The 26,467-nt window shown below is 31.6% G+C and overlaps 1 protein-coding gene and 3 gene segments (V, D, J or C); 1 reads left to right on the top strand and 3 right to left on the bottom strand.

The window, feature by feature from the left end:
• Nucleotides 1-3,276, bottom strand: part of LOC141318465 (uncharacterized) — a 70,689-nt gene extending 67,413 nt beyond the window's left edge. Inside the window, exons 1-2 of the mRNA XM_073833200.1 lie at nt 3,176-3,276; nt 1,047-1,243 (exon numbers count right to left, since the gene is read on the bottom strand). Coding sequence (XP_073689301.1) covers nt 1,047-1,198 — 152 coding nt within the window. The 5' untranslated portion in view covers nt 1,199-1,243; nt 3,176-3,276. The remainder of the gene's footprint in view (nt 1-1,046; nt 1,244-3,175) is intronic.
• Nucleotides 3,277-5,913: 2,637 nt separating this feature from the next.
• Nucleotides 5,914-7,396, bottom strand: LOC141338194 (immunoglobulin kappa light chain-like; the record flags this gene model as incomplete). The annotated part of the segment is given in 2 exon segments: nt 5,914-6,252; nt 7,366-7,396. Coding segments are annotated over 2 exon segments (357 nt in total), but the record flags the coding sequence as incomplete, so codon positions are not given.
• A 615-nt stretch (nt 7,397-8,011) lies between these two features.
• LOC141318481 (immunoglobulin kappa variable 3-15-like) lies at nt 8,012-8,329 on the top strand. The segment is given in 1 exon segment: nt 8,012-8,329. A coding segment is annotated over 1 exon segment (318 nt).
• Nucleotides 8,330-10,530: 2,201 nt separating this feature from the next.
• On the bottom strand, nt 10,531-14,363 carry LOC141318497 (Ig kappa-b4 chain C region-like). The segment is given in 2 exon segments: nt 10,531-10,853; nt 14,336-14,363. Coding segments are annotated over 2 exon segments (351 nt in total).
• Nucleotides 14,364-26,467: the final 12,104 nt, after the last annotated feature.

A 26,467-nucleotide genomic window follows, 5' to 3' on the forward strand; every position in this document is an offset into this window, starting at 1 on the left:
GCACGTAGCCTACACACATAAATAAAGTGCATATTAAACCCGTAGCGCATCAGCACTATGATTTATTATGATTTTTAAATATTTCGTGCAGCCTTAGAAAACAATATGTTGGTATATAGTTGTTTTATTGGGCACAAATTATATTATTCTGTGATTTTAAATCAGTATATGTAGTGTATTCAAACTTTATTTAAGCAACAATGGCATAGTTTTAATTGAAAGAGCTTGGTATGTAGCTGTTTTTTTTTTATTAGATTGATTTATTTTGGAAATAAAAAAAAAAAACTACTACTTACTACTCATGTAGTAGTGCTCATTTACTACTCATTTATGAAAAAAAAATGGGGTCTAGAAACTATAACTATTGTCTTTATTTTTTCCACTGTCAAAATCTTTTTTAAACACAAACAGATAAAAATAGACTACATAGTCTGGGTTCCATTAGCTGATAATAACGGGGTTTTAACTGGTATTATCAGCTAACTTTTTTCCCCAAAGTTCAACAGACAATGTCAGGTTATATTACCAAAAGATGACAATTCTATTTTTTGTGTATTTTATACAGGTGAAATCCCTAGTTATGTTTGTTGATAAACTGACATTCTAATGGCTAAAGACAGGCCTAATATCATTAAATGTTTTTTTTTTTCTATGATCATTGAAAATGTTTCTAATAGCAATAATTAAATCATATAAAATCTAAATAAACACAATAAATTGGCATTAATCTTATATCCACAGTCAAATGAAACTAAACACGACGGATACAAAGAGTCAAACAGATAACTCTGTCAGAGTGACGCATATTTTAATAATTATCTATTTACAGTGCAACTTCTCTCTCTCGCTCTCTCTCTCTCTCTCTCTCTCTCTATATGGCTATATATATATATATACAGAGAAAACCATATGGCTACTCTTGTATTCATTCAGGCATTTAAGTTTTACACTGTAATGTAATGCAAGTCACCATGCATTCATGAATCATGAGAACTTTAATTATTATAATGTATTTTATAATTCACATTCAACTTCACGATACTCACCCAGGATCAAAAGTCACAGCAGGTCCATCAATCAGATAAGCGGGCAGATACATAGAGTTGTTACTTTTCATAGACGCACAGCTAAATCCTGGAGATGCTGCTTTCTGAGTGTAAACAGGAGCCTCCTCGTCTCTTTCCTCATACACGCTCATTTCACAGGGTGTTCTTCCACCTAGATGAAAGACACGATTTCAAGCCTGTGTGTGCAAAAACAACATAGACTTAATTTTGACACATTTAAATTTCAGTACTGGTGAGCAGAAGTGATGAGGCACAGTGACCAAAGTGGCCAGGCAACTCAAGCCACTTTTGGCGCAGTTATATACTGTAATTTTATATGGTGTCAAACTTACAGCCAAACATTAGTGGTGTAAATCAGATGTTTCATTACAATATGATCTGATGTAAATTGTCTGGGTCAATGATATGATATTTGCAGATATCTCGAAACATGCAGCAATGGTAATAATAAATATTTCAAGTGATAATTATTTAAATGTTTATAGAGAATACAAACTGCAAGTTAATTTCTGTTAACAGAGTCATCAGCAATTTCAGGAGAGCAGCGCCAGGACGGAGGACAGAGATACAGACAACGAAGGGGACATTCTAAAACGCTTAACGTGAAAAACGCTTAACGTGGCTTAACGTACGTAAAAAACGACCAGGAAACCCCAAATTTCCATCAAACCTTACTTGGAACAAACACTAACTACTTTCAAAAGAACGAGCCCTTATTCCACAGATAAAGTGAATAATATCACGTTAAGCGTTTTCTCCCCCATAGAAGTCCATTAAAAAAAAGCTTAACGTGGCTTAACGTATCGTAACAACGACCGGGGAAAACCAACCTTCTGTAAAATTTTACTTTTAATAAACACTTTCTGCTGTCAAAAGAATAAGCTCTTATTCAGCATATAAAGTGAATAATATCACGTTAAGCGTCCCCCATAGAAATCCATAAGGAAACAGCTTAACGTGGTTTAACGTAACGACTGGGGAAAAACAAACTTCTGTCAAATATTACTTATAATAAATATTTGCTGCTGTCAAAAGAATGAGATCTCATTCAGCACAAAGTGAATAATATCACGTTAAGCGTTCTCCCTATAGAACTCCATTAAGGAAAAAGCTTAACATGTTTTTTATAATGGACTTCTATTGGGGGCGATCACTTTATTTGCTGACTAAGAGCTCGTTATTTATTATATGTAAAATTTAACAGAAGTTTGGTCTTCCCTCGTCTTTGTTGAGGTAAGTTAAACAACGTTAAGCTGTTTCCTTATAATGGACTTCGCTTAACGTGTTATTATTAACTTTCTCTGTGGAATAAGGGCTCGTTCTTTTGATAGTAGTTAGTGTTTGTTCCAAGTAAGGTTTGACAGAAATTTGGTGTTTCCTGGTCGTTTTTTACGTACGTTAAGCCACGTTAAGCGTTTTTCACGTAAGTTAGAACGTCCCCAACGAAGCATGACGGAGAATACAGCGAGCCTGATATATTTGTACCATGATGTGTTGAACACATTTATTAATTGTGTATCTGTAAAAATGACTGAATCTGTTTCTTTTGCGTTTTATTATTAAAGCTTGATTTTTTATTTTTATTTTTTGTTCGGTGCAGTTCAATAACAAGGTCAGCCACTGAAATAGCATAAAATGAAGAGTATGTTGTCAGTTCATTCTCAACCTTTATTAGTACAAAGTGTGTTAACAATGTGCCACATCAATCATAATTTTATGGCATTTCACGGAACGTCCTAACTTTTCTGGGGTGTTGTATAGGTTATCACAAACAAACAAACAAACTTCCGCCCTGCGATGGTGGATTCACAATGTGGGTTTGCAGATTGCAAAGTATCAGAGCTGACAAATGTCTTTGGCAAAGTGTGTTTTCCCTTTACCCTAAATTTCAAAGTCATGGGCGGATGGTCATTATTTATGTTATTTTTTGCCTATGGCGGCCGGTGTGTCGGTTTGCCTATCGCGGCAGGACAATAAATTTGTCCTGCCGCTTCTCATCCTCATAATAGTAGTGCCATCAGAGCAGCGAACAACTTTGACGTGTTTACGTTCAACACCCAATATTGCTGATAGCCTATTACAGCAATAAAACGTTTTAACAAACTTACCATGGCAAGTGACGACATTTGTTCCATTTCGAATCCTCCGAAATGGCGTCTCTGAGACGATCACTTTTGGTTTCACTTTACGAGACACATGAAAACAGCCCTCCCCAGACTGAACGTGATGACGTTGGGCTACGTGCTAAACTCTTTTGTTCTGCACAATTAAACAGTACACAGACTGTTGTATAATTAAATTGTTAGTGTAAACATCACAAGGAAAATACAGTAATATTATATCAGGTTTGTATCGATAAATTAAGCTCTCATTGACAGGAACAATAAGATTTCTTTTAACTTCGGCAGGGTACAACAGTTCGTAAAAAACAGAAATATATAAACATGGACATAAACAACAAATTGAACAGAAAAGAAACACAATAAGATGCAAAAAAATAAATAAAAATGTTCTCCTTTAATACCCCCAAAATTTATTGACTGACTCATACATACACTTTTAATTTGAAATTTATTGGAGTTAATTTTAAGGCTCAATTTACCTGAAAATGAATAAATAAATAAATGAATAAAATATTATTGTCTGACTGTGGCTAGAGGGTATACAGCTCAGACCGGAAACTAACAATGAAATTAATTGTTCTACCTATTAGATTGTGTTTTATTAACGTCTACACCTACCCCAACCCTAAACTTAGCCCTTACTATAATACAAAAAAAGTATTATTGTTGTACATTGTGACAAAAATAACGTTAGACTGATGTGCGCATGCCCAGTAGCCTTAGCTGTATCCCTTCTAGACTTTACCGCTACATTTAGCTTTGCGAAGTCACATGACTGCACAGTATGATTAATCTACAGTCTAAATTACATGATTACATGGTGTATCATCCTTGCTATATGTATTTTATATACTTTTTTAACAGGATCAAATCTGTTATTCCTCTAACTTTTGTGACGCTTATCCTGATTTATTTATTGCAGCAGAATCACACATGCTTCATTAAAGTATGAGTCACACTTTTCACAATTTCCATCTTTCCAAAGACTTTTCAGAGCATTTCTATATTGTTCTTTTTTTTACAACATTCAACTTCACTCATTTCACAATTCACATTATACTAACTTATACATGTGGCGATATTCACATTGCTGCAAAATATGGTTGCCTGTTCTTTTATAAAGAGACAAATACATTAATGTTCACAAGCTGTTCAGCACAAGTGACAAAAGCATTCAGTAACCAAACTCTGTTTGTCCACACTGAATATCGGAATATTTTAGATCTAGTCACTGTCTTTCACTGGCGTCTCCCATCAGTTTATCTGTGCTTGGGTAAAACTGTAAAAAAGCATTCAGAGACCATGACCATTAATTGAGGTTTGACAGATGAACTTGCTCCTCCTCATCATGTGAACTTGTTTTTGTGGGTTCATGCTCATATAGGAGTATAGGGTAATGATCTTTGGTTGATAAGTGAGCTAAGCAAGCTGTGAAGCACACAGAGATAGATGTACAAATGTGGAACTGTAAAAGAAAGGGCAGACGTCTGTATAGCATGCAGCAACAAACAGGCAATGGGATACAAGTTCTTTTTTTTTTTTTTTTTTTTTTTTTTTTAAACAGGAAGGAAGATTTAATTACTTGCAGGGCATTCTAGACTAAACCATTCATTGTATAAAATATGATAACCTGAAACACATGCAATTATGTGATCAAGCGAAAACAATAGCTCATGTACCAATAAAATGTAAAAATAAATAAATATTTCAATAAATAAATAAGAATAGAATTTAAGTAATTAAAAGACAATTGGTGATTTTTTTTTATTTGCAACAAAAATATAGTGCAATATTAGGATATCTTAAAATATTAGGATTATAAGAGAGAATAAAAAAAATATTTATTTTTGTTTATTGTCACCTGCCTATTAATGCTTCACACTTCAGTCCAGTTGGTGGCGGTACTGCACCAGAAGTTAGCTGCAAGCTGCCATAACAAAATAAATTATTTAAAAAAAAAAAAAAATACGGAAAAGAAGGAGGAGGAGGAATGGGAAGACAAAGAAGAAGAAACAATGCATGTTTTCTAGAGTGAATTTATTCATTTATTTATTTATTGGTAGTTATGGTATACACCACTGTTCAAAAGTGCATTTTGCACAAAAGTTTTTTCCCCCTCAAATGAAATGGATTCTTTTATTCAGCATTAGTGCATTAAATCGATCAAAGGTGGCAGTCAATACTTTTACAAAAAAGTTATATTTCCAATAAACGATGTTCTTGTGAATTTTCTGTTCATCAAAGAATACTGAAATATATAAGACTGGATTAGTGATACATTACATTTTAAAATATAGTACAATATAAACAAGTATTTTAAATAGTAATATTTTACTATATTAGTCATATCACTGTTTTTTTTTTTTTTTTTTTTTCAAAAATGCAGTCTTGGTGAGCATATTTTTTTTTTTTTTCAAAAACATTAGAAATATAAACAAAATATTTCTTTCATTTCACTTTGATTTTGAGTTTTTTTTGTGACAATGTTGCAATAATTTGGCTTGACTTTAGCTACATACAGTATTTATGACCACCCTGTGTTATTTGAGAGGCCACCTGATATTAGTAGAATATTTATTGTAATATTTGTACTTTAAACATTTGTTAAAGCAGAACCAAGAAGAGAATCAAAGATATCAAGGCTTTTATTTCAGATAAAAGAGAAAAATCATTGCATGCTCTTGAATTAAATCAGAGAAGCAGAAGTGAGACATGAGCAGGAAGGCAGCAGCAGATCTACTGTGAGCACTGATCTCTGGTCAGTTGTTGAGTGACGGCAGGCTGGCCGCTGCGTGTGGCCTCACAGCTCACTGAGACGCTCTCCATCCACTGCTGCTCAGAGAGAGTCAGGCTGCTGCTCCAGCTGTACAGACCGTCCTTCTGCAGGAGCCCAGCGCTGCTGTCCTGAGATTCACTGCTGCTGCTGCTGTCGTCCACCTTCCAGCTCAGACTCCAGTCTGACGGGAAACCCTCGCTGGCCACACACACCAGTGTCGCTGTGCTCTTTGATGAAATCTCTGTGCTGGACGGGGGCAGGATGCTCACTTTAGGAGGAGTGACGCCTGAGAAATGAGCAGAGCAGCAGGACAACAGAGAACTCTCTTAAAAGATACCTGAACACATTTTATTACAGATGAATGTAACAGAAAACATTCCTACCATCTGTTTATATAAAGCAATATATGATGAAAGTTTTTCTAGACTCAATAAATGCAATAATATTGACAGATGGTTAATAACAAGTTTGGGAAGCCATGGAGTTAGTAACTATAAGCTTTTGCTCTGCTTGGATGTTTTCACCTAGTTGCGTAACAAGTGAACTCAGTATTACCACATCAACGTACATCCAGAATAGAGTCAATAATGAAGGTTATTGAAAAATTAATGTGTTCTCAGCCTTATTTTGATGTGCCGACTAACACTAAAGCACATGCAAAATATTTGATTATAAGTTTTAACTATAGTGTGTAATTTGATACCGTTTAAACTTACTAAACGGCAAAATATTGCATCATTACAAATGTGCAATTACTAATAATTAATTGTGAAATTACATATACAGATGTACTTTTGTCCTAAGTGGGTCCGCAGTCTACTTTTCAACTCATCGCATTTCATTTAAATTTAAACTTTAATTGATTTTTTTAATAACATGCAAGTAAGTGTTAAAAAATATATTGAAAAAATAAATATACTTCAGACTTTAGTATATTATTTTAAAGTGTATTTTTTTCATAATAAATACTATAATTCTATATGCTGAACTTTAGTCCTTCCAGCAAGGAGTAAAATTTATTTAATAAATGTCAAATTGGTAAGTTTAAATACATTTGTACACAAATCCATTCAAATACCTTTTGGTCAAAACAACAGTTTGATATATTGGTATGTTGCCTTTGATATTGTTGCTGTATCCCACATATTATGACAAAATGATCTAATAGCATGTACTTAGTAAAGACTTTTATAGTAAATAACTTGTATAGAATCTTTTAATTTTGCATTTTGACTCTCAAATATAAACTTACACAGACAAATATTTGCTGTAATCATATCAAGCAGAAAGGTAGAAGTTTTTTCCTAATACAACGGAAAACATTCAAATTATAATGTCATTAATTTTTAGTAATATGACTATATTGTATTGTTTTAAAATGATTTAATTATTTACTTACTGCCAACATCCAGTCTGGTGCCGCCGCCGAAAGTTAATCACAGTGATACAAACGAATAGAGCAGCTGAGCAAAAACCTCTGCACGCTTCAGCAGCTGCTCTGTTCACTGCATCTCCACAACAACTGCTTTACCTCTACTTGCTATTGTGATCAAATCTATTTCAATAATAAAAACTATTAATTGTGTTTTTAAAAAGGAAAATTACAATCTAAACTGCAGCTGATTGACTGATGGCAAAATAAATGTTCATGAAATATCATCAGAATATCCTAGGAAACTCTTGAGAAATATCAGCTGATATCTGAGTCTTTGTATTTGTGGAAAAGGCACATTTAATAACACTTTAAAATTAATTTAGTTTAAAATTCAATTTCTGACACATATGGGACACATTTTCACCTGAAAGGAAGTAGTTTTGAATAAGTGCACCACCCCTCTGTTTAAAACTGACTGTCCTCGATCAGGACTGAAAACAGCAGCTCTGGTCTGTTCTCACTCAATCTTAGCAAAGATGACTGCAAACGCTCTGATGATCTGCTCTCTACTGCTTTCTTTTGCTGGTGAGATTAAAGCAAATATTTAGTGATTAATGAATGCTTTTTATCATTTTTCTAATGTGTCATCTGTTTACCAATGTTAACAATGATGGCCGGTTGTTTTGCTGAGATCATTCTGACTCAGAGTCCATCAGTGGATTCGGTGTCTGTGGGAAGCAGCGTCACTCTCAACTGCAGGTCCAGCAGTACTAGTTTAACATCCAGTTTAGCCTGGTATCATCAGAGACCCGGAGAAACACACAAACTCCTGTTCTCTAGTGTTGGTAGCAAAGTGTCTGGAGTTTCTGAGAGATTCACTGATGGGAGATCAGGAACAAACTTCATGCTCAATATCAGAAATGTCCAGATTGAAGATGCAGGAGATTATTACTGTCAACAGCATAGTGAATGGCCACGAACACAGTGAAACAGAGCCGTACAAAAACCCCCTTGACTGAAAGAGGAACTACTGATTTAGACAAACACTGCACACATATTACACTGTGACTGGACCCTGTTTTTAAAACTCTGAAGGGTTCATATCACTCTACAAAATACCTGATCTACTGCATTTTACTAATTGTTAAGGATTAGATTTGGCAATGGGATACTAATCATACAGCAAAACTAACAAGTACAGCTTTAACTTGGCATTCATAATGAAAGCAGGTTGTGGACTGAATAAGATGTTTCCATATTCTTCATGTGCTATCTGAAGTCATATCAAATAAACGTTCAATTATCTTGGATACATGAACGCAGAGCAGCTGGGACTGGAGCAAAGAGGTAGCATGACTAAAACTTAAGAACCACAAAACAATCACAGCCTCCCTTTGAAAAAGTGTTGAGCTTTAGAACAATTTTATTGACATTCAGTTCCACTTTAACTTCAAAATATTTCATACCACCACAAGGTTTTCAGATTTAGTTTAATTATAGTAATATTATTGTTTCAATTTGCCTTTATATGAAGAATTGTATTGTTCAGTCTCGGTACTGCTGTACAGAACTGTAAAGTATAATTTTCCATAATCCTGACAGCAAAAAAATTACATTTGCTGCAAGTATTGATAAAAACCCTTTACTGACTTCAAAGGAAAACTGACAATATAAAAACTAGATCATTCACAACTAAGATTAGATACGATTTGTAACTCATAACCAAAGGCTACAGTATAATGTTATGCTTAAATTCATCCTCCTAGAAAACATCTGCACAACTCAAAACAAGCATTCAGGCGACTTCAAAGACAACAGGGGCCTCATTTATAAAACTTTCTTACGCACTGATTTGATCTTAGAGTGTTCGTACGATCAAATCCACGTCAAAGTACAGATTTATAAAAACCGTCTTTGACGTGGAAAAGTACTTATCTCCACGTCAGATTCCAGCTTGGCGTACGACCGTTTCCTTGTATTGCAGATAGTTCAGCCTCACTATAATTTGATTTCTTGCGCTCCTTTTTACTTGCCATTGTCACAGAGTTTTTGCTTTAGGAATGAGCTCATTTTATATGTTAATTAATTAAGCAGGGGCGTTTCGACGGCGGAACATTCAGCTGCACACAATTCCACGATCATTTGTGATTTATAACCGAATGACTAGCATACGCATGGATTTCGTGTGTACGTTCGTTTCTCTGAATCGCTCTTACGATCAAATCAGAAAAGTTCTTAGATAAAATCAAGGATGGTTTCTTCGCAAGTCTTTATAAATGAGGCCCCAGAAGTGATTATGAAATGTCCAAACCTGTATGAGATTATTTCTACTGTTGAGCACAAAATAAGATATTTTGAAGAATGAACCAAACAGTTTCTGGTCTCCATTGACATCATTTCACACTATGGCAGTCAATGGCTACCGTCAACTCTTTGGTTACAGATGTTCTTCAACGTTCTTCTTTTTGGGTTTAGCAGAGAAATTAAACACATACAGGTTTGTAATAACATCCTGCTCACAGTGTAATCGATTCATTTGTTGATGTTCTCTTAAGTTTTTAGCAATTTCATTATGTGCTTTTATTTATTTATTTATTTAAACTTTATTTTATTTTAGTTTTAATTTTATAAATTTTAATAATTCATCTTTTTCAACCATTTTCCATCTGATTTTATAGTTATTTTACTTCGGCTTTGTTTCAAATACTGAAAACCAATTGGAAACTGAAATTTATTTTTTGTTAACAATAGCAACACTGATGCAAATGCTGTTTGGAGATGACTCATTTTGTAATCGACTGCAGGTGTTGTCATGCTTCACTGAGAGAAGCTTATTTGAGTATCTGACATGAAATACTTTAAGGAAGTTAATGTTTCGTACAAGGTGACAGAACTCAACTCGTTCTAAAACATTGCCTTTCAGCATTTGAAATGATTGTGTAACTGTATTGAATTATAGTTCATTCAGACTTCATGACCACCCCATGTTATTTCAGAGGCCACATGATATTAGTAGAATATTTAATGGACTACATGTACTTTAAACGTTTATTTGTCAAAGTAGAACCAAGAAGAGAATCAAGGACATTAAGGCTTTTATTTCAGATAAAAGGAAAATCATTGCATGCACTTGTATGAATTAAATCAGACAAGCAGAAGTGAGACATGAGCAGGAAGGCAGCAGCAGATCTACTGTGAGCACTGATCTCTGGTCAGTTGTTGAGTGACGGCAGGCTGGCCGCTGCGTGTGGCCTCACAGCTCACTGAGACGCTCTCCATCCACTGCTGCTCAGAGAGAGTCAGGCTGCTGCTCCAGCTGTACAGACCGTCCTTCTGCAGGAGCCCAGCGCTGCTGTCCTGAGACTCACTGCTGCTGCTGCCGTTCACCTTCAAGCTCAGGCTCCAGTCTGACGGGAAACCCTCGCTGGCCACACACACCAGTGTCACTGTGCTCTTTGATGAAATCTCTGTGCTGGACGGGGGCAGGATGCTCACTTTAGGAGGAGTGACGCCTGAGAAACGAGCAGAACAGTGGGGCAACAGAGAACTCTCTTAACAGACACTTGAACACATTTTATTACAGATGAATGTAACACACAACATTACTACTATCTTTTTAGATAAAGCGATATATGATGAAAATCAAATTAGTAATTAAATGTCATCATATTGACGGATGTTTAATAACAATTTTGGGACACAATAATGTTACTTTACGCTTTTTTACTGTATTTTTTTATTTTATTTTTTAACCTTGGGTGACAAGTAAACACTAAAGGTTAAAAGGATATTAAAAACAACAACTATACTTGCAGATAATGTAATATTAATTAAATAAAAGACTACTTTAAGCGTACTTAAAGAGAGAGTACATTTTCATGACTGTTTTTTAACAATATCACATTAAATGTTTTACTTGAAATACAATCTAAATCATTACATTTTAATAATCTGATGTACTTCAGAGAAGTACATTTCTTTTGATGCATTGACATTAACATATTAAAGCTCATAGATATTTGATAATCATTTTAACTATAGTACGTTATTTGATGAATTTAAAGTTTTTAAATTACTAAATCGCAATGCATTTCATCATTACAAATGTGAAATTGCATCTATATTAAAATACATAAGTTTCAATAGAAATTACAGTATATTTCAGTTTACTATAATATTATTGCGAAATTACATTTACAGATGTACTTTTGTTATACCTAAGTGGGTCAGCAGTCTACTTTTCAACTAACTGCATTTAATATACATTTAAACCTTAGGAGATTTTTTAATAGCATTCGATTAAATGTGCAAAAACATTACAGTCACTTCACACTCTAGTATATTATTTTAAATTGCATTATTTCCATAATAAGTACTATAACTCTATATGCTGAACTGTACTCCTTCCAGCAAGAAGTAAAATGCATTTCATAAATGGTCAAGTTGGCAAGTTTAAATGATAAAATATCTTCTGGCCGAAATAACAGTTTGATATATTAGTATGTCGCCTTTGATATTGTTGCTATAACCCACATGTTATATCAAAAAGATCTAATAGCATTGCAGTAGTAAATACTTATATAGTAATAACTTTTATAGTAACTTTCAAGTTTGTAGTTTGATTCTTAAATATAAACCTATACTGGTTTAAAAAAAAATCCCCAATACAAATTAAAACATTCAAATTATAATGTCATAAATTTTAGTAATATGACTCTAATGTATTGTTTTAAAATAATTTGAACATTTACTTACTGCCAACATTCAGTCTGGTGCCGCCGCCGAAAGTCCATCACAGTGATACAAACTAATAGAGCAGCTGAACAAAAACCTCTTATTCAGTGAAAGAGGAACTTAGACGCACACTGCACACATATTACACATTAAAACTCTGAACAGCTCATTAGTATCTGGATGTTGATATTCAACAGTGTTTTTTTTTATTATTATTATTATTTTTTTTTTTACAGAATTAAATTTTGCAGTGGGGGAGCCTCATGAATCCTTTGTTAGGATGTAAGCAGTAATGTACTACACACTGTGAATGGGACTCAATAAATACATGGACACAAAATACTGATTCATGATGTCTAGCATCCAGCTGAAGAAAGTTACAACGTCGTTACACTACCTTAAAAAGTCAAAAAATACATTTCTTAAATAAATAGATTTAGAACAAGCAAGAGGCCTGATCTAGTGTCTGCTTATCCCATTTCACTAATAGTTATAATTTAGATTTGGCTTTGGGATACTGATCATAGACCAGCACTAACAAGTGTAGCTTTAGCTGGAGTTTAAAATGAAACCAGGCACAAATTAAAATATTTTTGATAAATTCCGAGAGCTTTCTGATGTTCAAGGCCCAAAAGGTAGTAAGGACATTGTTAAAATAGTCAGTGATTCAAACATAATTTTATGAAGCTACGAGAATAATTTTTGTTGCATGAAAAAAAAAACAAAAAAAAAAAACAGCAAGATGCCTGATCTAGTTTAGATGACTACTTTAGATGAGCTCACAATAATCGTTAACTGACAACTACTAAATAATTTATAACTACCTGAATTAATAATGAATTATATAGGAAAACTTCGTAATAAAACATTTATTAACAAACTAATACTATATGTCTGAATATGTATAAATGCTTTTAAATAGTTTATTAATCATTTACTTACACTGTCTAAATGATCTTATGAACCACTGACAATGCCGAAATAAGTGGTCTGAGAAATGATGGATTGATCCTTAATTAATTATGAAAATACAAACATTCAAACATTAAACACATAATCGATATGCTCATAAATCAAGAACCGAGCAAGGTAACACTTAATTTCAAGAACCAATTCTCACTATTAACTATTAGAATGTCTACATTAGCTGTTTATTAGTAGATATAAAGCACATATTAATGCCTTTTTCTTCATGATCATATTTTAGATCTCTTAATCCTACCCAATACCTGAACTTAACAACTAATTAACTAATTAACTAATTATTAATAAGCAGCAAATAAAGAGTGTGTTCAGGAAAAGCTCTTAGTTAATAATGAACATGCGTTCCATACTTTAAAGTGTTACCCAAAGCATTTATAGTTGTATGTATAAACTGGTAACTACTGTCTATTATGCAGGGACAATGCTTTATAAATGATGAATTCATTATTTACTAATGCTTAACTAATTGTTTATAGTGTGCAGTTATCTAAAGTTTCACCAGAAAAAAAAAAAAAGTTTTTGAGCCATGTTTAGCATGAGAATCCAACTCTTTAACAGTGTAAATAACTCAGAATGCATGAAGTAGCATTAGACGCCCTCCTTTAAGAGCCACAAAACAACCACAGCCTCTCTTTCAAAATGTTCAATCTTTATAACAATTTTATTGACACCAATTTTATTACTAATACAACTTTAATGCATAGCTTCAGATCACCATATTATCACCACATTCATATTTTTCTGATTTAGAGTTTTATTATAAATTATTGATATAAGTATGTTATTGATTCACTTTGCCTTTATATGAATAATTGTATTGTTTAGTCTCTGTACAGCTGTATAGTACTGTACAGAATCATCTTCCATTATTCTGACAACATTAAAATTAATTTGCTGTAATTATTGATTAAAAGCCTTCATTGATTTTAAAGGTAAACTGACAACATACAACTGAATCATTTATGACTAAGATTAGATATGATTCATAACTCTTAACCAGAGACTAACGTAAAATTTCATGCTCAAAGCCTTCCCCAGCATTACACACGCTTTCCCTATGCTTGTGCTCTCGTTATTTCAGTTATTTTGCATTTAATGTAAATAAACGTGCAAACAATATACTTGCTCTTGCGAATGTATTTTGGTGTTAATTGCTTTTACTTGGACCAATTGTGCGAGCTGTCTCTGTAATACCACGTGGTTTATACACATGTTGCTGCTGATTGGGCTGACATTTTTGAAACACCCACCAAACAAGAGAAAACGTATCTCAAACCCAGTTGCACACCATTTCCAGGAAACATGTCGTTCAACCTGGAAACCATAGCAAAACGTTGCACACCGGTTTGAGCTTGAATGTGCCCTTGTTCACAAACAACAAGGGCACTTGTCAGCTTCTGCAGAAAAAGGTGAAACCACAATGCCTTGAAAGTGGACAATACAGGCTAGTGTTGCTTTCGTCAATGAAAATTATGACTAAATATTTTTGTCAACGAACCTTTATCACATGACGAAAACGACATGAGACAAAACGTAAATGCTGGTCATGTGACAATGACTATAATTAAATGTATAATGCAATATTGTTGACAAATAAAAATGGGACTAGATGTGGTTTACAAAATAAAAACTGCTAAAATGTCTTAATTTTCATTGATGAAAACGAGACAAAACAAAATGTTATAACGTTATTTCATTTAGTTTAGTCGCGTTATTATTATTTTGCAGTATTTCTGTTTCCTGTGTTTCACTTCAGGGGCTGGATCATAGACTGTAAAAAAAGATGGACGACGCATCTCCGCTTCATTTCACTATAGAAAAGTGAAACCATTGCGTCTAAATATGGCCGCTGCCATCTTGGGGGAAACGACGTAATTTGGAGCCAGAGTCTGCGCAGTAGAGATTTGTTTGGAGCCAGAGTCTGCACAGTAGAGATTTGTTTGGAGCCAGAGTCTGCGCAGTAGAGATTTGTTTGGAGCCAGAGTATGCGCAGTAGTGTTGTGAGGCGGAGCCGCGGTATCAAAGTCCCGTCCAAACTCCCGCAGATCCAATCGAAAGATCACAATCATGACACCACACCCCGTTTTTATAGCATTAAATAACTACCTAAAAGCGAACTTATTAGAAAAACGAACAATTGAACATGAATAAGCAGTATATGAACTACCTCACACGATGGAAACCATCTTTGGAAAAAAAAATTATTTGAAGTGTAATTCGATTATTTAGTTTGGCTCACTTCTCATTAGATTACATGGAGAGGGTGGGGTTTATGACTTATACTGCAGCCAGCCACTGGGGGACGATCGAAAACTTTTGGCTTCACTTTTCGGGACTCTGGATCAGGTCGCACTACGCTGATGCAGGGACGTCACTTCCTCAAGCACCACTCGCGGAATTATTTAGAAGACAACAACAAACAAAGTTAAGTCTGACACAGAGAAAGGGACCGTTGCAACCTGGAGTCTCCAGAAGTGCAATGTGTCAGGTTCTCAGAGACTTTGCTTGGGCAAAATATCCTAAAAAATGACCCTCACTTAATAAGAATAACATGCTAAAGTATTGTGAAATACATGTAGACTGTTTTTTTTTTTGGCTTTATAGACAGGTGAGTTGAGAGTAACTCTTGAAGGACCAGCACCACATCCTCTTGTAGCACTCTTTCGAGAGTTTATCCTCCAGAATCTGACAGTAAGTTTTGGGACTTTAGTTTTGATCTATTTCCAATCCTAAACAGTCTGTCCTGCAGAGATGTACTAAAATGAACTCCCAGAACTTACTACCAGATTCTGGAAGATAAATTCCTGAAAGAGTTGTATAAGAGGGTCCTTCAAGAGTCACTCTTCTCTGTCTATAAAGCCTTTAAAAAACAGTCTTCACGTATTTTACAACACATTAAATGAGGGTCATTTTTTAGGATTTTTTTACCTAAGCAAACTCTGAGAACCTGACACATTGCACTTAGGTTGCAGTTGTGGAAAATGGTGGCACTGGAGACTAAATGGTTTCTGATGGTTTTTACACCTAATTCTTAACCTTAATTCTTAATTATTTTGCAGTTAACGTTTGTATTTTGTCCTCCGCCTGTTTTTCTGACTGTGCTGACCCAACGAGCATTTAGCTGTCAAATGGTCATGCCTTAACTTTGCAAATTCCAGTAGCGCATTAATATCCTTCTTATAGGCATTTAACAGTTTTTGACTCTTTAATCTGAGTTAAATCTCTTTTTTGGCTCATTTTATCTGTAAAAGAAAACATGCCTAATAATTCTGCACACCTGAATATAAGGAGGTTTTTCACTTCCAGCCTTAATGGACAATTATATATCACATGATTAAATGATTAAATACAAAATTAATAGTAGTTATTAGGATTGATGTGGTTTGGGACTGGTAAAATATGCTTAGAAAACAAATATGACCCAAATTTCAACTTGATTAATAATTATGCACACAGTGTATGTCAGTTTTAATAGTTAAATACTGTTTACTATTAAAACAATATACCACAGAAAACAATGCATTCTGAGTAATATTTGTTGCTTTCAAGAAAGTAGCCTGCAGGTATATGCTGTGAATAAACAGTGCTCAAAGTCAACACTGAGAGACTGTGTCCTAAATGACACCCTATATCCTCATTCACTATTCCCTACATTAGTTTACTAATATAGTTCACATGACAGAGTGAATTAAAACAAGTTAATTAATTCATAAACTGATGAACACTGGCTGTTAACAAGCTGAATCACTAAATGACAGAGGAACAAGGGCTGTGTTCTAGTTAATTTTTTATGCCCTTCACTCACTAACTTCCCTCCATCTCATTTACTTGGATGTACATCATTGATGTGCATTGCATGATTGGCCACTATCGGCAGAATCTTTGCATTGGGTTGAATTGGACATCCTAAGCCAGGGTGGCGAACATCGGTCCTAGAGGGCTGCAGTTAATCAAATACACCTGAACAAGCTAATCAATCTGTGAAGAAACCAGGTGTGTCCAAAAAAAGAAATGAATTAACAATAAAAAATAGCTCATAAAAATGGTTTAAATTTTGAATACTTTAAGATTAATCAACAACAACAAAAATAGCTCATAAATGGTTTAAATATTGAATACTTTCATAAAACCTCCTCAAAATTCACAATAATAATCAAAAATTATTGTTGAACAAAAATATATTGGTTTTGTTTTCCTAAACAAGAAAAAAAAGTCACTTTTGACTGAAGATACCAGGAGTGTCCAAAAATAAAGGGATTAATTAACAATAAAAAAATAGCCAATAAAATGATTTAAATATTAAATACTGTCATAAAACCTCCTCAAAATTCATAAAATTTAAAAAACATTGTTGAACAAAAATATATTGGATTGGTTTTCCTAAAAAAGAAAAAAAAAAAAAAAGTCACTTTTGACTGAAGATACCAGGTGTGTCCAAAAATAAAGGGATTAATTAACAATAAAAAAAAAATAGCCAATAAAAATGATTTAAATATTAAATACTTTCATAAAACCTCCTCAAAATTCAGAATAATAATCAATAAATATTGTTGCACAAAAATATATTGGATTGGTTTTCCTGAAAAAAAAGTCACTTTTGACTGAAGATACCAGGTGTGTCCAAAAATAAAGGGATTAATTAACAACAACAACAACAACAACAACAAAAAAAGCTCATAAAAATGGTTTAAATATTGAATACTTTCAAAAAACCTCCTCAAAATTCTGAATAATAATCAATAAATATTGTTGCACAAAAATATATTGGATTGGTTTTCCTGAAAAAAAGTCACTTTTGACTAAAGATACCAGGTGTGTCCAAAAATAAAGGGATTAATTAACAACAACAACAACAACAACAACAAATAGCTCATAAAAGTCCTGCTGTGATCCTGAACTCTCCTCCATGATCCACACTAGAAAACACACACAGAGACATTCATATCATAATAATAATCAATAATCAATAATAATAATAATAATAATAATAAAATTAATAATAATAATAATTTAATAGTTGCCTAGCAACCACACAGAACACACTAGCAAGTATACATTATATATCCCTGGTGAAAAAAACAGCTAAAACCAGCCTAGGCTGATTGGCTGGTTTTAGCTGGTCATAGCTGGAAGGCAGGCTGGTTTTAGAGGGGTTTTGGCCACTTTTCCAGCCTGGCCAGGCTGGTCAGGCTGGGAAACCACCAGCTAAAACCAGCCTGACCAGCCTGGCCAGGCTGGGAGACCAGCTTAAACCAGCTACTTCCAGCTTAAACCAGCTAAGACCAGCCAACCAGCCTAGGCTGGTATTAGCTGTTTTTTTTCAGCAGGGATATGATTAACCAGTTACTAGCATGTTCTAGTATGACTAGCATGTAACTAGCATGTTGTTAGCATTATCAGAAAGTTGTTAGCCTGTTGCTAGCATGACTAGCATGTCACTAGCATGTTGCTAGCATGACTAGCTTGCAAATACTGTAAACGACAATTATGCCAATAAAGTTTTGATTGTACTCTAGTAGCATGTAATATGCTAGTTACATGCTAGTCATGCTAGAACATGTTAGTAACTTGTTAATCATGCTAAAAACATGCTAGGGACTTGCTAGTCATGCTAGAACATGCTAATAACTTAATTATGTTAGAAACATGCTAGTGACTTGCTAGTCATGAAAAAAACATGCTAGTTACATGCTAGTCATGCTAGAACATGCTAATAACTTGTTAATTATGTTGGAAACATGCTAGTGACTTGCTAGTCATGATTAAAAACATGCTAGTTACATGCTTGTCGTGCTAGAACGTGTTAGTAACTTGTTAATCATGCTAAAACATGCTAGTGACTTGCTAGTCATGATAAAAAACTAGAGATGCACCGATTGATCGGCTAGTGATCGGAATCGGCCGGTCAATTTCTCCTCTTGCTGATTCCTAGCCGATCCCTTTATTGCCAGCGGCGCATGCAATTACGTCACAGCCACGCGCGCGCACACATGTCTTTGGTGTGAGTGAAGATGACACAAAGATTGCAGTTTGTAACATTTACAAGGCCAAAATACAACGTGAGGGAACAACCACGAACCACGCGTTTGTTTAGCTTTGCTGGACATGTGGTAGATCGCGCCCTGCTCTGTGTATTTTGCATGTCTCTGTTAGTTAACACACATGATTCAGATAACCCACTCGTTAGAAGTAAGTTCTGTGACTGAACTGTGTTCTGATTGACAGTCCCTGCCCAGTGTTATTTGCTCCCTCCTCCAGGGAAAATCCGTTGACGTTTACTACACTTTCATTCATTCACATATTTGCGCTGCGCCATCGCATGCAGCGTCTTCACACGCTAATAGTTCGAAGCGAGCGTATATGTTCCATTTGAAGGTAATTAAAGCGGGCACGACGTGAATTTAATTTGTATTTATGCACAGATGCATTTATGTCACACTTCTCTAGTAAGTTTCATCTGTGTGAAGACGCTGTATGTGGTGGCGTAGCGCAAATATGTGAATGAATGTTACGAAGTGTAGTACCGTTGGATTAACTGCTGACAAGACAGAAATGCTTCTCTTTATCAAGGAAAATTTGCCATTAATGCTCAAGTAATAGCATTTAGTACTAACTTGTTATTTCTACCTGTTTGAAGACACAGTGCACTTTTTGTTATTAAAGTTATTGTTGTGAGATGATCCTGTAATTAATGTTTTAAAAAAATCCATGTAAAATTAATTGAAGAAAAGTAGATTTTTGTATGCCTGCTTTGTTACTTATAGTTTATTTCTAATGTTTTCAAGGCTCAGAGCACTTTATTTCGTTAAAGTTATTTTAATATGAGAAGATGCTGCAATGTTTATACATTTCTTTTATTATAAAATAAAAATGTACATAGAGGAAAAGATTTTTGCTAGTATAACTATACTATGTTAGTTACAGGAACTCATTTTATACCTTTTTTAAGTCACAAAGCACTTTAATTTGTTGTTAAAGTTATTTTGTTGTAAGAAGATCCTGTAATGTTTAAAAAAATTATTTTATTATAAAATAAATTTAATTAAAGAAAATATTTCTGTATAGGCCTATGCTTTCATTACAGCTCTTAAAAAAATAAAATCGGAAATCGGCAAAAATCGGAATCGGTATCGGCCAAGAAAATTGCAATCTGTGCATCTCTATAAAAAACATGCTAGTTACATGCTAGTCATGCTAGTGACATGCAAGTCATGCTAATAACATGCTAGCCATACTAACAACATTAACGACATGTTGGCATGTTAGCATCATGCTAGTGACATGCTAGTCATGCTAACAACTTGCTAATCATGCCTAACAACATACTAATGACATGCTAGTCATGCTAGAATCATGCTAGTAATTTATTAATCATGCTAGAATCATGCTAGTAACTTGCTAGTCATGCTAGAATCATGCTAGTGAAATGCTAGTCATGCTAATAACATGCTAGTGAGAGGCTAGTCATGCTAATAACATGCTAGTGACATGCTAGCCATACTAACAACATGCTAGCAACATGCTAATCATGCTAGAATCATGCTAGTAACATACTAATCATGCTAGAATCATGTTAGTAACTTGCTAGTCATGCTAGAATCATGCTAGTGACTTACTAGTCATGCTAAAACATGCTAGTGACTTGCTAGTCATGGTAACATCATGCTAGTGAAATGCTAGTCATGCTAATAACATGTTAGTGACATGCTAGTCATGCTAATAACATGTTAGTGACATGCTAGCCATACTGACAACATGTTAACGGCATGCTAGTCAGGTTAGCATCATGCTAGTGACATGCTAACAACATGCTAGCATCATTCTAGTGACATGCTAGCATAATACTTGTGACGTGCTAGCATAATGCTATTGACATGCTAGTCATGCTATCAACATGCCAGTGACACATTTGTCATGCTAGCAACATGCTAGTCATGCTAGAATCATGCTAGTAACTTACTAATCAGCTAGTTGTCACTACTTGATCCTTACCTTTACACGATTTGCACTGCGCATGTGCAGAAACGCAGGTTTTGCTTTACAAATTTAATAATAAATTTAATACAAGCTTTAAAACATGTGTTAATGGCTGTGTTATCGATTTTTACATTTACTTTATTTTTGGTAACACTTTAAATTAAGGTACACATATTCACTATTAACTAATTGCTTATTAACATGATTATTACTAGCATATTGACTGCTTATTAGTACTTATAAAGCACATATTAATGCCTTACTCTGCACGACCTTATTCTACGCCTAACAGACCATTAACTATGAGTTTTTCTTTAATTAACTCATAGTTACTGCTTATTGGGAGTAAGTAAGGCAGTTGTTGTATGAGAATTATGATCTTAATACGCTTTGCTTATTATGGGCTTATTAAGCTGGTAGTAGCAGAAGAATAGTCATTCTCTCTTAATAACACTTAATAAATATGGTCTATTCTTATGTAACAACACACATAACTACAAGTGTTAATAGTGTCCAATTAACTCTAAATTAAGTCTTTTTAAGTCTGAATATGTTACCCATTCTAAAGTGAGGTCTTGCTCATTACTAATTCACTAGTAGTTGGAGACTTATTAACCCTTACCCATTCCCTGTTCTAAAGCTGCCTGCTCTTCACAATTGACAAATCCATTACAACACACAACTACTATAACTGATGAACCTTAGTCTTAAGGTTGCATCTAAAAAAAGGTCTCTGGTTACGTATGTAATCTAGGCATTAATATGTGCTTTATAAGTATTAATAAGCAGTCAATATGCTAGTAATAATCATGTTAATAAGCAATTAGTTAATAGTGAATATGTGTACCTTAATTTAAAGTGTTACCAATAAGGGTATATAAAATTAATTTTCCAAAAAAAAGTTAAATTTTAAGCAGCAAGTGTGACCCGAAAAATAAAGAGGCTCAGTTTAATTAATTTTAATGGAAAAATAGCTTTTAATTTTTTCCATAAAAATTTAATACTACCATAAAATATCCTCAAAATGTTAAATAATAATCAAAATATATTATTAATCAAAAATATATTACATTTATTTTCCTAAAAAAAAGGTTAGATTTCAAGCAGCAAGTGTGACCTGAAAAATAAAGAGGCTCAGTTTAATTAATTTTAATGGAAATATAGCTCTTATTTTTTTCATAAAAATTTAATAATATCATAAAATATCCTTAAAATGCTAAATAATGATCAAAATATATTATCAAATAATAATATATAAAATTAATTTTCCAAAAAAAATTTAGATTTCAAGCAGCAAGTGTGACCCAAAAAATTAAGAGGCTCAATTTAATTAATTTTAATGGAAAAATAGCTCATTAAACTTGAATAAAAATTTTATACTATCATAAAATATCCTCAAAATGCTAAATAATAATCAAAATATATTATTAAACAATAATATCTAAAATTAATTTTCAAAAAAAAAAAAAAAAAAAAAAATTGATTTCAAGCAGCAAGTGTGACCCGAAAAAATTAAGAGGCTCAGTTTAATTAATTTTAATGGAAAAATAGCTCTTATTTTTTTCATAAAAATTGAATACTATCATAAAATATCCTCAAAATGTTAAATAATAATCAAAATATATTATTAATCAAAAATATATTACATTAATTTTCCTAAAAAAAAGGTTAGATTTCAAGCAGCAAGTGTGATCCGAAAAATAAAGAGGCTCAGTTTAATTAATTTTAATGGAAAATAGCTCTTAATTTTTTCATAAAAATTTAATAATATCATAAAATATCCTTAAAATGCTAAATAATAATCAAAATATATTATTAAACAATAATATATAAAATTAATTTTCAAAAAAAAAAAAAAATTGATTTCAAGCAGCAAGTGTGACCTGAAAAAATTAAGAGCCTCAATTTAATTAATTTTAATGGAAAAATAGCTCATTAAACCTGAATAAAAATTTAATACTATCATAAAATATCCTCAAAATGCTAAATAATAATCAAAATATATTATTAAACAATAATATATAAAAGTAATTTTCCCCCCAAAAAGTTAGATTTCAAGCAGCAAGTGTGACCCGAAAAAATTAAGAGGCTCAGTTTAGTTAATTTTAATGGAAAAATAGCTCATTAAACTTGAATAAAAATTTAATACTATCATAAAATATCCTCAAAATGTTAAATAATAATCAAAATATATTATTAAACAATAATATATAAAATTAATTAAAAAAAAAAAAAAAAAAATTTGATTTCAAGCAGCAAGTGTGACCCGAAAAAATTAAGAGGCTCAGTTTAATTAATTTTAATGGAAAAATAGCTCATTAAACCTGAATAAAAATTTAATACTATCATAAAATATCCTCAAAATGCTAAATAATAATCAAAATATATTATTAAACAATAATATATAAAATTAATTTTCCCCCCAAAAAGTTAGATTTCAAGCAGCAAGTGTGACCCGAAAAAATTAAGAGGCTCAGTTTAGTTAATTTTAATGGAAAAATAGCTCATTAAACCTGAATAAAAATTTAATACTATCATAAAATATCCTCAAAATGCTAAATAATAATCAAAATATATTATTAAACAATAATATATAAAATTAATTTTCAAAAAGAAAAAAAAAATTAATTTCAAGCAGCAGGTGTGACCCGAAAAAATTAAGAGGCTCAGTTTAATTAATTTTAATGGAAAAAAAGCTCATTAAACTTGAATAAAAATTTAATACTATCATAAAATATCCTCAAAATGCTAAATAATAATCAAAATATATTATTAAACAATAATATATCAAATTAATTTTCAAAAAAAAAAAAAAAAAAAAAATTGATTTCAAGCAGCAAGTGTGACCCGAAAAAATTAAGAGCCTCAATTTAATTAATTTTAATGGAAAAATAGCTCATTAAACCTGAATAAAAATTTAATACTATCATAAAATATCCTCAAAATGCTAAATAATAATCAAAATATATTATTAAACAATAATATATAAAATTAATTTTCAAAAAAAAAAAAAAATTAATTTCAAGCAGCAGGTGTGACCCGAAAAAATTAAGAGGCTCAGTTTAATTAATTTTAATGGAAAAAAAGCTCATTAAACTTGAATAAAAAATTTAATACTATCATAAAATATCCTCAAAATGTTAAATAATAATCAAAATATATTATTAAACAATAATATATAAAATTAATTTTCCAAAAAAAAAAAAAAAAAGTTAGATTTCAAGCAGCAAGTGTGACCCGAAAAAATTAAGAGGCTCAGTTTAGTTAATTTTAATGGAAAAATAGCTAATTAAACTTGAATAAAAATTTAATACTATCATAAAATATCCTCAAAATGCTAAATAATAATCAAAATATATTATTAAACAATAATATATAAAATTAATTTTCAAAAAAAAAAAAAAAAATTGATTTCAAGCAGCAAGTGTGACCCGAGAAAATTAAGAGGCTCAGTTTAATTAATTTTAATGGAAAAATAGCTCATTAAACTTGAATAAAAATTTAATACTATCATAAAATATCCTCAAAATGCTAAATAATAATCAAAATATATTATTAAACAATAATATATAAAATTAATTTTCAAAAAAAAAAAATTTGATTTCAAGCAGCAGGTGTGACCCGAAAAAATTAAGAGGCTCAGTTTAATTAATTTTAATGGAAAAATAGCTCATTAAACTTGAATAAAAATTTAATACTATCATAAAATATCCTCAAAATGTTAAATAATAATCAAAATATATTATTAAACAATAATATATAAAATTAATTTTCCAAAAAAAAAAAAAAAAAAAAAAAGTTAGATTTCAAGCAGCAAGTGTGACCCGAAAAAATTAAGAGCCTCAATTTAATTAATTTTAATGGAAAAATAGCTCATTAAACTTGAATAAAAATTTAATACTATCATAAAATATCCTCAAAATGCTAAATAATAATCAAAATATATTATTAAACAATAATATATAAAATTAATTTTCAAAAAAAAAAAAAATAAAATAATAATTGATTTCAAGCAGCAAGTGTGACCCGAAAAAATTAAGAGCCTCAATTTAATTAATTTTAATGGAAAAGTAGCTCATTAAACCTGAATAAAAATTTAATACTATCATAAAATATCCTCAAAATGCTAAATAATAATCAAAATATATTATTAAACAATAATATATAAAATTAATTTTCAAAAAAAAAAAAAAAATTAATTTCAAGCAGCAGGTGTGACCCGAAAAATTAAGAGGCTCAATTTAATTAATTTTAATGGAAAAATAGCTCATTAAACCTGAATAAAAATTTAATACTATCATAAAATATCCTCAAAATGCTAAATAATAATCAAAATATATTATTAAACAATAATATATAAAATTAATTTTCAAAAAAAAAAAAAAAAAAAAAATTGATTTCAAGCAGCAAGTGTGACCTGAAAAAATTAAGAGCCTCAATTTAATTAATTTTAATGGAAAAATAGCTCATTAAACCTGAATAAAAATTTAATACTATCATAAAATATCCTCAAAATGCTAAATAATAATCAAAATATATTATTAAACAATAATATATTAAATTAATTTTCCCCCAAAAAAGTTAGATTTCAAGCAGCAAGTGTGACCCGAAAAAATTAAGAGGCTCAGTTTAATTAATTTTAATGGAAAAATAGCTCATTAAACTTGAAGAAAAATTTAATACTATCATAAAATATCCTCAAAATGCTAAACAATAATAAAAATATATTATTAAACAATAATATATAAAATTAATTTTCAAAAAAAAAAAAAAAAAAAAATTGATTTCAAGCAGCAAGTGTGACCCGAAAAAATTAAGAGGCTCAGTTTAATTAATTTTAATGGAAAAATAGCTCATTAAACTTGAATAAAAAATTTTATACTATCATAAAATATCCTCAAAATGTTAAATAATAATAAAAATATATTATTAAACAATAATATATAAAATTAATTTTCAAAAAAAATTAAATAAAAAAAATTTGATTTCAAGCAGCAAGTGTGACCCGAAAAAATTAAGAGGCTCAGTTTAATTAATTTTAATGGAAAAATAGCTCATTAAACTTGAATAAAAAATTTAATACTATCATAAAATATCCTCAAAATGTTAAATAATAATCAAAATATATTATTAAACAATAATATATAAAATTAATTTTCAAAAAAAAAAGGTTAGATTTCAAGCAGCAAGTGTGACCCGAAAAATAAAGAGGCTCAGTTTAATTAATTTTAATGGAAAAATAGCTCATTAAACTTGAATAAATTTAATAATATCATAAAATATCCTCAAAATGTTAAATAATAATCAAAATATATTATTAATCAAAAATATATCACATTAATTTTCCTAAAAAAAAGGTTAGATTTCAAGCAGGAAGTGTGACCCGAAAAATAAAGAGGCTCAGTTTAATTAATTTTAATGGAAAATAGCT

This window comes from Garra rufa, chromosome 1 (assembly GCF_049309525.1).
Source record: "Garra rufa chromosome 1, GarRuf1.0, whole genome shotgun sequence".
Taxonomy (NCBI): Eukaryota; Metazoa; Chordata; class Actinopteri; order Cypriniformes; family Cyprinidae; genus Garra; species Garra rufa.